This window comes from Amphibalanus amphitrite, unplaced genomic scaffold, assembly GCF_019059575.1.
Source record: "Amphibalanus amphitrite isolate SeventyFive unplaced genomic scaffold, NRLGWU_Aamphi_draft 000029F_arrow, whole genome shotgun sequence".
NCBI lineage: Eukaryota > Metazoa > Arthropoda > Thecostraca > Balanomorpha > Balanidae > Amphibalanus > Amphibalanus amphitrite.
In genome coordinates, this window is record NW_024881525.1 from 275451 (window position 1) to 289865 (window position 14415).

General features: G+C 50.1%; 2 protein-coding genes across 2 annotated transcripts; both read left to right on the forward strand.

The window, feature by feature from the left end:
- The first annotated feature begins 1271 nt into the window (after window positions 1–1271).
- On the forward strand, window positions 1272–4513 carry LOC122366013 (solute carrier family 35 member G1-like). Its single transcript, XM_043337747.1, has 2 exons — window positions 1272–1523; window positions 2915–4513. Exons 1-2 carry the CDS (start codon window positions 1473–1475, stop codon window positions 4031–4033), a joined length of 1170 nt encoding a protein of 389 aa, XP_043193682.1. The 5' UTR covers window positions 1272–1472; the 3' UTR covers window positions 4034–4513.
- A 1975-nt stretch (window positions 4514–6488) lies between these two features.
- On the forward strand, window positions 6489–14175 carry LOC122365893. The gene is made up of 3 exons (XM_043337510.1): window positions 6489–6703; window positions 6853–8616; window positions 10539–14175. The coding sequence occupies exons 1-3, from the start codon at window positions 6545–6547 to the stop codon at window positions 10722–10724; spliced, it is 2109 nt and encodes a 702-aa protein (XP_043193445.1). The 5' UTR covers window positions 6489–6544; the 3' UTR covers window positions 10725–14175.
- The last annotated feature ends 240 nt before the right edge of the window (window positions 14176–14415 follow it).

A 14415-nucleotide genomic window follows, 5' to 3' on the forward strand; every position in this document is an offset into this window, starting at 1 on the left:
AAAATTTCAGGCCTAAGCCCTTTCAGGTCAGGTCACCAGCTCACAAAAACGATAAAAGGTCAGGATAAAATTGGGATAGCCCGCGCAGGGACAGGTGTTCTGCCCACCTCACCGATGAAATGCAGAACGATATCAGCCGCGGCAGTCGATCAAAGGCACAGTTATAGGCCCCGATCTTTCCGATAAGGGTGGGCTGCACTGCAGACCGGAGCTAGCCCGTGCACGATGTGCTGACCCGGTCAGAGGCTCCGGGTGGTCGCCGGGTATATGGTCAGCCTCTGGTAACTGTGTAGTTGATTACCTAAGTTACCGTGTCGGTCGACCGTTGTCAGGAACTCAGCGCCATGAAAACATATGTGATGTTATGTTGAAGTGTTACACAAATATGCTAAAAAAGTCACGATAGATGTGCATGGCGGTAGGCCAAGAGATAAAAAACGCACATAGTTGATGTTGTACATATACATATGGCTGCTTGCCTATGCCTTCGCCCCGAAACTGAAAGCCGATTGTATCACGTCTTTCGGGGGCGTTTCATGTATAAATCCGTCAGTGTTGCATGAATAGGGCTGCTTCTTTGGGTTCTTCCGGTTTGTTCGTTATCGGTTGCATCAGCAAGTATTCTATGTGGATGGTAAAAACGCTCATCGCGAGTCACAAAAGCTTTCAAGATGGAATGATGGTGTTGTTTTGCAAAGAGGCTACGGGCAAATGTCATGAAAGCTGTGTGCCGTGTGCCTTGCTCAGCAAACCGTTACCCTGTAGGTGTACTATGTAGCTTGCTATGTAGTTATCCGGATTTCACATTATCGTGCATTTCTCTCGCTGCTGTCGCCCACCGCGGTCAGCAGCCAGCCTCTGAGAAACCTTTGACCTAAGTGTTTATTGGCTCAGTGTTCTACCGCTTCCTGATTTCTTCCTCTTCTTTTGTCGTATAAACAAGATGATACAGAGACTTCCACTTTGGCAGCAGATGTGTTTCATGTCTGCCGATCTTCCACACTTCCACACATACCTGTCTGAATTCATGTGTCTGGTATCTGAGGAAATGTGCGGACCGCGGCGCCTGACCGTCGTGTCACTGACGTCACTGACACTGTCCAGCAGCCGTGTCGGACCCACCCCTGCCCGCACCACAGACGCGCACCTCCCCGGGGCCACGTGCCCCGCGGCCTTGATATCAGCGGGATGTGCAGGGCAAAGGCTCTGGTGCCGCCGCCACTGAGCGTTGGCTGACCTCTACAGAGGTCCATCAGAGGTCCGCAGAGGTTCAGTCTGCCGACGAGCCTCCGCAAAGATAAACAAACTTGCGACAGTTGCGGTCTGGATTTGGTCTCACTGCACTGAGTCTGCGAGACAGATGTCATTCCTGAGGAGCCAGCGGCGCAGAAGTGACGCCGCTGACAGTTTGGACAGTCAGTTGGCAGACGGAAGGTGTTGCGGCTTGCTCCGGTGTTGTCTTACGGTCGGCGATGTCAGCCACCAAGACCCAGTCCGGCGACGGTCCCCCTGGCGCCAAACCGGTGAGATTAGGGCGCAGAGCACCATTGCATCGCAGTGACTGTGGGGGCTTTGCTAGCCACAGATGTCTATAGCTTACGTGCTGACGTCTATAAAGGACATCCTTGAGCATGATAATCTACGGTGGTCTTTCTTTCTGATGTTGTTTAATGAAGATTTTAGTAAGGCCCAGGTGGCCTACGCAGGCCTTAGTCATGGATTTTTTTTTGTCGAGGGGCAAATTATCTTTATGACAGTCATGTTGATGTTAGGACGGCTAAATAAATAGGACGGGCAAAAAGGTGCAAAAAGTTACATGCGCTCTCTCATGTATGATATCGGGGTATTTTATAGAATAAGAAAATAGCTTCGAGGTTCAAAGTTGCGAGCAGGGGCGGAGAATTGTCATAATCCCAGGGGGTGCTTTTCTAGCAGCTGGCGAATGGAAGCTTCGAATTTTTGCGTAGAAAAGCGTGTGTAGGTACGTTACTACGTTTTCCAAGCAGCATCACTCTCCTCGCGGCTTACGCAAAGCAGTTTGTGCCTCAGACGTAAGTTAAGCACCCCTGGAGGACTATTGCACGGTGGCTTTTGAGAGGGGTGCTCGAGCACCCCAAAACCCCTAATTATCCACCCCTGGTTGCCCTAATTATCCACCCCTGGTTGCGAGTCAGATAATGATGTACGGAGGTACTGAGAGGATAAAAACTATAGATTGATAGGTTCCGTGCAATCATCGTGTTTCATATATATATATATATATATATATATATATATATATATATATATATATATATATATATATATATATATATATATATATATATATATATATATATATATATATATATATATATATATGTATGTATATCCGTAGGTACCTAGCAGATACAGTTTTATTTCGGTGTTAGGCACATGGATTGATAAACTTCGCAAGCATGATCAATTTAAAAAACCGAACGACTGATGGAATACCTCACCTGCTGTGAAGAACTGCATCTATGTGGGTTCATAAAGGCATTAGTCATTACTTATATATCCGTAAGCGGTGTCCTTATAAGGACACCGCTTACGGATCAACCTAAATGCGTACCTTTCAAGCATATTCTCAAACAAATATTTGGAAGCGTTGCTCATGTTGTTGTTATTCGGAATATGATAGCTTTTCGTCAAACACTCATAGCTTGAGCGCCGTGAGATGATAAGATATAGACAGGTCACTGATCTGCGCTAACCGCCATCATCGGGAGAGTGGACTCTGATGTGAGTTGCTACATTTCAGTCCGTACTTTCAGTGACAACTCTAGCCCCGAGAACAGCAAGGTGATCAAGGAAGGGGAAGAGGATGGGCGAAACCATGACATATGGGAGGTGTTGACCTTTCGTGACACCATCGTACCGCTGTCGTCCACAGAAAGGAGTGCTGTCTCTGGACCTGAGCGGCGACTACGACTCCGACTCGGCTCCGCTGCCATCGGTGACCGGTACACGCTCGTGTCGACACTCTGTCTCCTCCTGTACCGATGTGACCTCTGAGAAGACGCCGCTGCTGGCGCCGCCCCGCCCGGAGACCTGCGGCGGCAGTGCGGACCCGGCGAGCGCTACGCCCAGCGGCGGCCGCTGCAGCTCCCACCTGGGCCTGCTGCTGGCACTGTTTGCCGCCTTCTGCTCGTCATTGGTGAACGCACTCGTCAAGGGCCTGTCGTCGGTGGACCCGGCGGCGCTGTCGGCGTTCCGTTTCGCCATCCTTCTCGTCCCAGCGATGGCTGTGGCCATTCGCCGTGGCACGTCCATCTTCCCGCGCGGCCGCCGGCGCACGATGCTGGTCCGCTCGGTACTCGGCACCGCCGGACTCGTGCTCAAGTTTTACGCGATGCGTCTAATGCCTCTGGCCGACGCCAGTGTGATCGTGCTCAGCGTGCCCGTCTTTGTGGCGGTATTCGCGCGCCTGTGGCTGAAGGAGCCGTTCACGTGGGTGAACGCCCTCACCATCGCCGGCACGCTCGCGGGGATCGTGCTGATCGTGCGGCCGCCGTTCCTGTTCGGCGGCGGCACCGGCGAGGGCTACAGCGCGGTCGGCCCGGTGCTGGCCTGCACGGCCACGGTGGTGACGTCCATCACGTACGTGTCGCTGCGCCAGCTCCGCGACGTGCACTACTCGGCCACGGTGTCGGTGTTCAGTCTGACGGCCGTGCCGCTCTCCGTGATCGTGTGGCTGACCGTGGGCGACCGCTCGCTGCCCACCACGGCGCTGCCCTGGCTGCTGGTGCTCGCTGTCGGCGTGCTCAGTTTCCTGGTGCAGATGTGTTTCACGAAGGCGTGTCAGCTGGAGCTGGCCGGCCCGGTGGCGGTGGCGCGCACCACCGACATCCTGTACGCCGTGGTGTGGCAGGTGGTGTGGTTCGACCAGGTGCCCGGCATGTACTCGTTCATCGGCATGGCGCTGGTCGTCATCTCCGTGCTCCTGGTGGCGGCCAGGAAGTGGTACGAGGCACGGCACAGCCAGCAGAAGAAACCGACCGAAGGCGACTGAGCTTAGAATCGCTGTTTTCTGTCAAACGGACCGTGATACTTTGTGGACGTCAAATATGTTAAATGTGATGTCTAATGGTTATACCTACATATATATGTAGAAAGCCGAACGGGGAAAGGGTATCGGAGCATTACGGCACATTGAACTTGTAAGGCTGCATAAGGATGTGAGACCCTATGGGTATGTTCTCCCTCATTACAAACCACCTTCCTCCGATGATGTTGGTTTATCATTTGGCTCGCAATATTCATGCATATTGTGGTTTCCTTCGTTATTGGTGAATCATAAATATGTATAATTATCTATCATGTTTGAATAGATATGCGTTGCGCTGAAGTGGTTGTTCATTGCGCTCCATGCTGTCTAGTTCTCTGTGAGGTTGGGTCGGGTGATTAAAGACATGGGCTCACATCATAGTAGCATGATGACGTAAGAACGACTTTAGACGTTTTACCGGTATGTATGTATTGTACAGTCTGTCTTAACCCGCGAGTTGCTGGGGGGGGGGCGTTAAACGCCCCCACTTTTTTCGCCGGGCCATAGCATAAAAACGGCGCGCCGCAGGCGCGCCAAATTTTGCGTACCTGTAGGGAATTAATTGAAGTGTATTGTGACAAAGTTTCAAAAACATCGGACCGACAATTTTTGAGATATCGAGGTTTTAGTGACGTCATGATTTCTGAGTTTTCGACCAAAAACGGCATATGTTCAAAAAATCATATAAAATCACAGAATAGACATACAGACATGCCGTAAACGCCATTAGACTGCCAATACCATGAACAATCAAATGGCTATCTTCGATTATTGATTATCGATCCGCATTTTCCAAAATCTTGAACTGAATCTTGGCAATTTATCGTGACTACTTCACGACCATGATACATGCATTTCTTAAATTGAGCTTTTTTAGCCAAACACGTACACATATGACAAAATGAATGTCATCATCGTGTTCTACGCCCCAAATTACCCATAAAACATGTGTCACAGGCTGCGAATATCAGTTTTGATTTTCGGGGATATGTGCCTACCCGGTTGACCTGACCTTGACCCTGACCTTTGCTTGACTGACCCCTACATGGAGCTGACACTCTTGTAGGCCTTATATGATGGATTGTGCACCGTTTTGACAGAGTTTATGACGAGAGCCGCCCATTGCGAAGTCCTGAAGTCCATGCTACTGAAAGCCCGATTTCAGGTGTTTGACCTGACCTTGACCCGACCTGTGACCTCAAAATTCAACTTTAAAGTACTCATCTGAAGCGTCTCGTCGCGTTCTTTCGTTTGCCGCCTCGTGCGTTTCGCTGCGCCTATTGGTTCTCGAGTTATCGGCTGGGGGCGTTTAACGCCCCCCCCCCCCCCCCCAGCAAACGGTGGGTGGCGAAATACCCCAGCAACTGCCGGGTTAAAAGTACCGCGCAAAGTAAGGATGGATCCATCAAGCCTGGCCGAGGAAGAGCCGGCTAAATTTGAGTCACCAAAGCAATTGACATCCTCGTCCATTCCCAGGTCAATATGTTCGGTGACTTTCAAATTATAGCCGGCACTTCCTCGGTCAGGCTTGATGGATCCACCTTTACTTTACGCGGTACTTTTAAGACAGACTGTACGTACCTATGATATTGATATGTAAAATATCTTACGTGACTTTTTTTAAGCAGCCCTGCTAAAGCAATTAACACCAGGAATGGTGAACCGAAAACGTTCGGCCGCAGTGGAATTATACCGTCGCATCGCGAGAACTTTTTTGATGATGCAATGCCTGATATGCAGGCACGCACAATTATCGCATATTTGAAACATGTGTACAACTGTCCACATATACACACTGTAACTACACATAAATGACTAAGAATGAGTCATATTTGCTCTCTTGACGAGTTGACAGTGTCCGGATGTGATTGTCGGGCCTCGGGAAATCCTGCGTCCTGCAGACATACCCAGTCACCGGGCAGGGAAAGGAAGCTGCGAACGGCGCGGTGGAGGGAAACGTCGCTGCATCAGCAATCCGCCTCACGCGTCCGGTCATCGTGCACCGTGCACAAAAATGTGCAGAGGGTCAGGGTCCTGGCTGCACCCTAAACGTCTGAGCGTTAGTGGTATGTTCCATATATGACAGAAACGTAAGTACTGATGTTACTATCATGTAAGGGTCAGCGAGGCTTTGACACCAGAATGTGATCATCCCAAAGCAAACTTAAAATTAATTGAAAAATGATATGATTTCATGCGCTTCGATCCTTAGTAAACCAATAAATAAACTTCATTGTTTGTTCGAATCAGCGAACTTTTTAGCAAAAAAAAAAACAACTTTTAGCTGAGAAGGAATGGTGTGTGAGGAGACTGTGAACCTTCCAGTGGATGTTTTACGTCACGGCTGGAAGTGACGTCACTGTAGGCGATAAGGCGTCAGGGCTGACCAGTGGGTGTCAGGGGATGTGCCAGTGACCCGCTGCACCACAGGAGCTGGCGAACCGGCTGTCGACGACCCGACCTGCGCCGCTCAGCATGGTGGAACGCCGCCGGAGAGCAGCATCCGCCACCCTGGCCGTGCTGCTCCTACTCTGTGACGTCATCGGATACACCTTGGCGAGAGAGTGTAACAAAGTGGGATGCTGTTATGACGACGATCGCACCCATCTGACCTGCAGCTTCAGTGTCCCTGAGGTGAGCACGTTAGCGCGGAGGAGTCATCCAATATCTAAGCTATGTTATTTCTCCAAGTGAAAGAATTGATGCCTTTTACAATGTTCTCGTTTTTAAAAACGATACAAGATACTAATATTTTGACATGCAATGTTGTGTTATTCCCATAGATTAACATACTACTGAGAGGGGCACCGAACTTGGAAGAAGCTAGAATTCTACGAGGTCGAAGCGTTTGGTTAAAACGCGACGCAGTGTCCTCCAATCACAACCTACGCAGAATGCTTTTCTCCGACATCGAAAGGCTAGTTTTGGAGGAGAGCACCGAGGTGCAAGTAGAAGCCGACAGAAACGTCTCGCTTACAGTGAAGGACGTTGGTGAACTGCAAATAAGAAAGTCGGCCTTCCTCGGCTGGCACAGCAAGCTGGCGACCCTGTCCGTCACAAACGCAGACAGCGTGTACGTCGAGACTGACGCCCTGCCGTTCGACTCGATGTTCCACCGTGTGCAGTTCTCCAACGTCAGCACCCTGACACTGGAGACGGGCGCGATCGGCGGCATGATCAGCTCCCTGCAGCTCGAGAACGTCCGCTCTCTACGGCTGAGCCCCGGAGCCATCAGCGGCAAACTCGGAACCCTGAGCCTCCGGAATGTCGAGACCGACTCATGTCCCCCGCACGCGTTCGGAGGGTCCACAGACAGCGTCTTACTCCGCTCCGTGACAATTTCGAGTGTGGAATCGCGCTGTCTGGACGCCAGTGCGGGCTGGAAACGGCTCGCCATGGACGACTGCACCTTGGACCAACTGTCGCCGCGCAGCATTCACGGCACCATCGGAAACATCACCGTCTCCCACTGCCGGATCGCCAGCGCCAGCCCGGCAGCCGTCAGCGTGAACGCCACCCTGCTGCACGTCTCCAGCACCTCCGTCGGCGAGCTGAGCTCGTGGGCGCTGCAGGTGGCGTCCGCAGACTCGGTGTCGCTCCACCGGCTGAGGGTCGGCTTCCTGCGCCGCGATGCGCTGAGGGGCCTGCAGCTGGCCGACTCGGACGGCGGCCTCTCGTTGGACGGTCTGAGTGTGGAGCGCGCGGAGCCGGGTGCCCTGAGGCTCTCCGCTGCTGCACCGGTCGCGCTGACCGACCTCCAGCTGACTGGCGGCTGTGCCTGCAGCACCCCCAGCTGGGCGCGTCAGCTCCTGTTGGGCGCCTCCAATGGCGCAAGGAACGCCTCTGGCTTCCGAGGAACCGTGAGCACAATCACGGAGGAGCAGGACGCATTACTACGACAAATCGAGGCCGGAAACTGTACCGTCGAAGGCATTTCGCTGGGCGAGTTCGCCGCTCAGCACTGCGGTACACCGGCCGGCGCCGGCGGTCTGGGAGGTCAGTCAGACGACCACACCCCTCTGGCGCCCGGCTGGTCGTACCTGGGCGTGGCGGCCCTGGCGAGTCTCCTACTGGCGCTAACCGTGCTTCTAATCATCATCACCGTCCGGTGTTGCCGCCGTCTGCCGAAGAGGCGCTCCGACCGGCCGTGGCGACCCGAGCCGGCCGGCGCCGACTGCGTCGGTCAGCACTCGGCAGGCGGGAAGGCAGCGCCCGGCAGCCCGGGCGCCTACTGCCGACTGGTGATTCCCGGCGACACCGAGCACTCGCAGGCGATCTACTCGGAGGTGGCCGACCCTCCGATGGCCGCCCGTCCGTCGGAGTCGGCGTACGCCAACTCGCCGGAGGCGCGCGCCTGCACCTGTCCGCCGACCGCGCCGTACGCCGTCTCGGCCGACACGGCCGGCTGCAGCTGCCAGCCGGATCGTCTGAGAGACGCCGAGCACACGTATGCAAACATGCCCGGCGCCGGCAGAGTTGACGCCTCGGCCGCTGACGCACGCGCCGATCAGGATGCTGCGCAGCCACCGCTCCGCCACGACTCTCAGGTGAGCAGGTGCCAACTAACCCTGAGGCTACTTTTGATCGGAATGGGAGCCAGCAAACTCAATAAAATAACAACTAGAAACAGCTTATTTCTGTTACCATCCGCGTGGGCGAGCTGAAATCTTGACGACTTAACCCGCGCCCGCTGGGGGAAGGACTGAATCTGCCCCCCTTCACCCGTTTTTCGCCAATAGCTTCTAAACACGCTAAGCCAGCGACGTCAATCTTTCAGTACCTTATCATGCATCAAAGAGACAATTCCCCGAAAACTTGAGGAAATCTGTCAGATTTTGTCTGTTAATAAAATAACGTATCAGTGACATCATACCGCGCCGTTTTCGCTTCAAAGACAGTAAAACTTCAAACGCTTCTAAAATCTTTTCTAAAAGTTTTTTTTAGGAATAAGGGCATGGGTAGGGATAGCAAGAGAGCATGACTCTACTTTGTCTATCAAATGGCTGCCTCGGCTTTTGAAAACTTTGGATTTTGGTGATTTTTAAACTGCTTTTTCTCTTTTAAAAATCGTTAACAAATTCCAAAGTTTAAGCTTATAAAAAAAATCTGAGCATACCTATGTCAGAGAAATACCTACGATCTTTAACCGACATTTCAACTTTTAGATGAATCAGTTAAAAATGTAGAAATTACTCAATTTTTAATTCCATCAAAACGCAAAAAAAAATCAAAAAATGATTTTTTGGAGTTGTTTACCTTGTAAGGAATTAAAAACAGCATATCCTATTCAACACTTTGTCTTTGATAACCTGACTTTGACTTTGACTTTTGCATGCCATTGGCATCATCTTATCTTCATGGTATCCTGAGAACGCTACTTGGGTAATCAATCTCAGTCCGTTCTTTGCTGGCCGGGCTACAAAGCCAGTAAAGTAAAAAATTGCAATTTTTCCTTGGAGCTGATCTTGGCGTGACCATTGATCTACTTCTGCAAAAAAATGGCTTCATAGGTTCATCTTGTTAAGGGCTTTCGATTGCTGTTTTCCCCATCTTTCTACGACCGTCCATTTGGAAGCTGGAGTAGGGCAGAATCTGCGCCCCTGCCCCCCCCCCCCCCACACACCTCCCTCTAATTCGTTCGGCTGAAAAGCCTTGTGGGATTCGGGTTAATCTAAATAAACTAAGAGAAAATTTAAGCAAATAAGACAAAATTGAATTGAGCTATTAGCTCCCTTCCTACTACAACTGATTCATAACTTGATCGAAATTTGAATGGGAATGATTGGGGTGAATGGCCATCGGTAGATACCTCAGTTAAAATGGTGAGGATTCTTAATTTTTCTCAGTGGCCCTGGGGGCCCGGACATGTTCCGGGCTCATGCAGGAGCATGGTATTTAGACTAATCACAGTGAGTGTGAGCATTGAACACTATGTATGAACAGCATCTTTTGTGAGAGTGACGTTACCTGGCAAGTGTGCTTTGTGAATATCATATTTACTGAAACGTTCACATGTACATTATCACCATATACCATTAGTTCGAAACATTAGGTAATAGGTATGTCCTGCGCTATATCAAAAATACTAATGTAATACTGAATGCCATGAATTCAGCTTTATAGTGACCATCATCACACTAACATCACTGTACGAATGAGGTTAGCATATATAAATTGCATTAAACAGTAGCACGGATACAACGCCGTGATCGGTCTCCGAGGAAGCGCGGTAGCCGGTACCTGATTGTAAAGATTTACTGTGAAATGTAAATTCACTCTGCCGCCTGTCCTATATGATTTACAGCCGCCTACTGACCTACAAACCTACGGGTCACTCATGAATCGGATAGATACGCGCATGCATACATACTCCCATATGCACGAGTTCAGCACACGAATTTCACTCCGACTATGTCAACTGCATGTCAATTGCAAGTGCCCATGTGATTGAGACCGTCTTCTCCGGCAGGAAGAGGCGGCCGCCGCGGAGGAGCGCGGGCCTGTCCTCGCAGCGACAGCGGTCGTTCAATGTCCTGAAGCCGATGACCTACCAGAGTACGCCGAGATCGCGCCGGTGCCCCCGCTCGGCGAGCCGGTTTCAGCGGACCCACCCGCCGACATGGTCAGGAACGAGCTCTACGTATCGGCCGTGTGATGGGGCAAGCGAGGTTGACCATGGACTTGAGATGCTTGGTCGTAAAGGTACGCGATTGTGAAAATACGCTTTTTTAACCCGCGCACCGACGGGGGTCTGCGCCAACTTCGCACCGACGGGGGGGGGGGGCGGATGACCGCCCCCCCCCCCTGAGATCTCGAGAACGAAGCAAGATAGCGACAAGCGGTAAACGGCATCGGATACGCACGGTCAAGATCTACAATTTTTACTAAGGTCATTTTCAGGTCAGGTCAAAGATGACGTCACAGGGGTCGAAAAAGTCAAAATGGCGGCGCTAGATATGGAGAGAGTTTTTCTCGAATAACTTTCGAATTAGTCAAGATAAGAACAAGCTAAGGGCATCATCGTGATCCTCTTGTCAATCCGCATCGAATGATATATATGTTGACCTCGAAAAGTCAAGGTCAAAGGTTGACCTCAGGTCACGTGACCTCGAGGTCATCATGTATATCATTCGATGCGTCTTGACGAGCTGAACACAATGAGACCATCCACGCGGCTGTATCTTGTTCCTGTACGGAGTTATTGGCCAAAAACCTTTGGTGACCTTTGATGACGTCACATGACCTCACAGCTGCCCAACAGCAAAACAGACCTCAAGGTAGTGAAGGTTGATCGTATTATGAAGTCATGTATGGTATATGGGGCCATTCCGACCCGTTTTAGTGGTAAAAATAGGGAGTTGATTTTCCCCCATTGACTTATAATGGGGAGGTCGCAAAATTGACGTGACCTTAGGTCACCGATATCAAAATTCCGAGATATACAGTAGCTACTAATGAACTTATCACATCCTGCGACGTTCAAAGGCCTCCGACATCTACTGTAGCTCTGGCACGGTGACAAAGTTGCAAAAAAGTGACTTGAGGTTGGGTCATTCAAAGTGACCTGGTGACCTGACCTTAAAAGGTAGGAGGTTCAAACTTGCACACCATGTGTAAAATTGATGAGGGAATAGTCGTACCAAATCCGGTTTTCCCGCTATTCGCAAGAAACCTCAGGGGGGCGGATATCCGCCCCCCCGTCGGTGCGCGGGTTAAGGCGCGATATTGTGATAATGGCTCGTAGACTGGACAGAAGAGTCCTTGAGTTGTATGGAGCTGAAATGTTGAGGCATGCCGTGATGGAAATACATAGGTACTCTGTAATAATACAGGTTAGATTCATAAATATGGAGATAAAGATAGACCAGTAAAACGTCTTTTGACCGAAGACGAGCGAGCGAGAGAATGAGCCCTGCACGCGCGGAAGGGCGAGAGGGTACTGATCCTGCTTCCAACTGGCTTGTGCACTGCACCCTACCAACCGGTCTCTAGCCGCTCACCAAATTTGAGCGCAGTCGTCACAGCCGTTCTCGAGATCTGGAAACGCCCCCTGCACGTGCGCACGTATAGCACCCTTCGTAACCCATGGGAATGCAGTGCCTGGTGGGTGCCTTATACGAGGGGGTATCGAAAAGTTCTGATCATCAGATAGAAGGTATAGACCGATTTTGATGATTTTTGGTTGGTATTATATTTGGTTCTTAAGAACAATGCTCCCGCAAAGAGAATCCTGAGAAGTGGTTTTATCTTATGTAGGAGAGACTTAGAAGTAAAAAAGATGAGTATTGGGCCCATTGAGGACCGAACCATCATACAACTAATGCATTTGAAACGGTATCACACTGAGAAAATACATCAAGAACGTGAAATTAGTTTATGGCGAGGATAGCCCATCTCATGCACTTACCGTAAATGAAGAAATAATTTTCAACTTGGTTGCATGACCCTTGCAGGGGAGTCAAGAAGTGAGTGACTACCAGTGACTGACAAGGTGACGACTGTGAAGGAAGTGGAGGACCTCATCCTTACAGATCGTCGTGTGACCTTTCAGATGATTGTGCAACAGAAAGGTCTCAATGCTGGCAGTGCCTGAAAATATTATCAGCGAAGAACTACAGACGATAAAGGAGTCAGCCCGCTTAGAAGTTCGTGTGTCTTCTTTGTTCAAGAGAAAAATGCGTCTTGGCCTTCCGAAATGAAAACTAGGCCTTTTTTAGGAAATTGAAGACATCTTCGATCATTTGATGACTTGTGACGAATGCTGGGTCTATGTGTATGATCCAGAGACAAAAAGATGATCAAGAAGTTTAAGCACGGCACATCTGTCCTTCTTAAAAGGCGAAGATGCAGAAGCCGATATGGAAGGGCAATGCTATCAGTGTTCTGGATCTGGCGTAGGATAGTCATTACCGACTGTCTTGATGATGGTCGGATAATGATAAGCAAGCACTAATGCACAGTTTTTAAGAAGTTGCGAGATGGCCTCTAGCAAAATCGCCGCAAAAAAGCCCAAGAAAGATGTTTTATCCGCACCGACAGCGCCCCCGCCAATTCGTCCTGAGCTGCGATTGAAAAAACAACATGATGTGGACATTAAATCCTACCGCATCTAACAAATGCACCTGACCAGGTATTAACTGACTCTTGATTGTTACGGGAGATGAAGAATCCACACTATGGCCGGTGTTTTATGGACAGAAATGACGTCATTGATGAGGTGGAGCAGTGATTTACGGGACAGTGCGAAGGTCCTACAATGACCGCCTCAGGCAGCTGAAGAAACGATGCAATAAGTTTGCGGTCGTGTGTGGTGACTTGTAAAGGAGTAATGAACATCATGTAAAAAAAAATCAGATTTCTATCACATCTAATTCATGGTGATGATCAGAACTTTTCGATACCCCCTCGTACATACATGTCAAGTTTAGGCGAAATCGCGCCAGTGATTTCCGAGTTATTGTAATGGGATCAAATTTGACACCTCTTTTCTTTGCATTTTGCACGTGCACTGGGGGTGACCGACAAGCATCGAGCGTGTCCGATGTTTAACAGAAGGGACGCAGCCCTACAAAAAACCGCAAGTCAATCGCCCCAGCGGTTGCCGAGATATAGGCTTCTCAATATCGCTACTTCAGCAGAACAACTTGAACATCCTTTGCTTTCCACGTGCCACATGCCACGACGTCACCTAGACACATCAAGAAAAGTCAAATACGGAGTGCAAGGGATGTGGCTACCCAACAAAAAGACCGCAGGTCAATCTGCCCAGCGGTCGCTGAGTTACAGGCCTCTCAAAAGCGTTACAGGCCAAGTCGGGTCGGGTCGGGCCGGGTCAGGCCGCTCATACTGAGATTCGCCCGTTATATTGAAAAAGACTCGCTTCGCGCTCGCTCATATTTAATGCCATGATGAAAGGTATATTGTGAAATGTGGTTATGTTGTATAATATACATAGGTACCTACAAACATGCATTGCGCTTGTGTGTAGGCGTATACGAATAAAATGTATGTACACATATATATTGTGTTACACCATAGATGTTACACATAACTATGTCAACTGTAAAGGCTGTGGGGATGTAATGAGAATACAGGCAAGTGGTTTTGTCTTGCTTTAAGTGACGCTCCCCATTCGGCATGGTCTGCAGTCTGCACACATTGCAGTGTACATTGCAGCGACGCTACATGAATATTTTTGGTGGCTGACTTGCGTCTTTCTCCGACAATAGAGTTGATCGGGTGAGGCGGTCACTTCCTCATGGACTAGTCGCTCCTTCAGCCTCACCTGGCACACTTACTGAGGCCGATTTCTTCATGACTGGCTGACTTTCCTGTTGATTGTACAT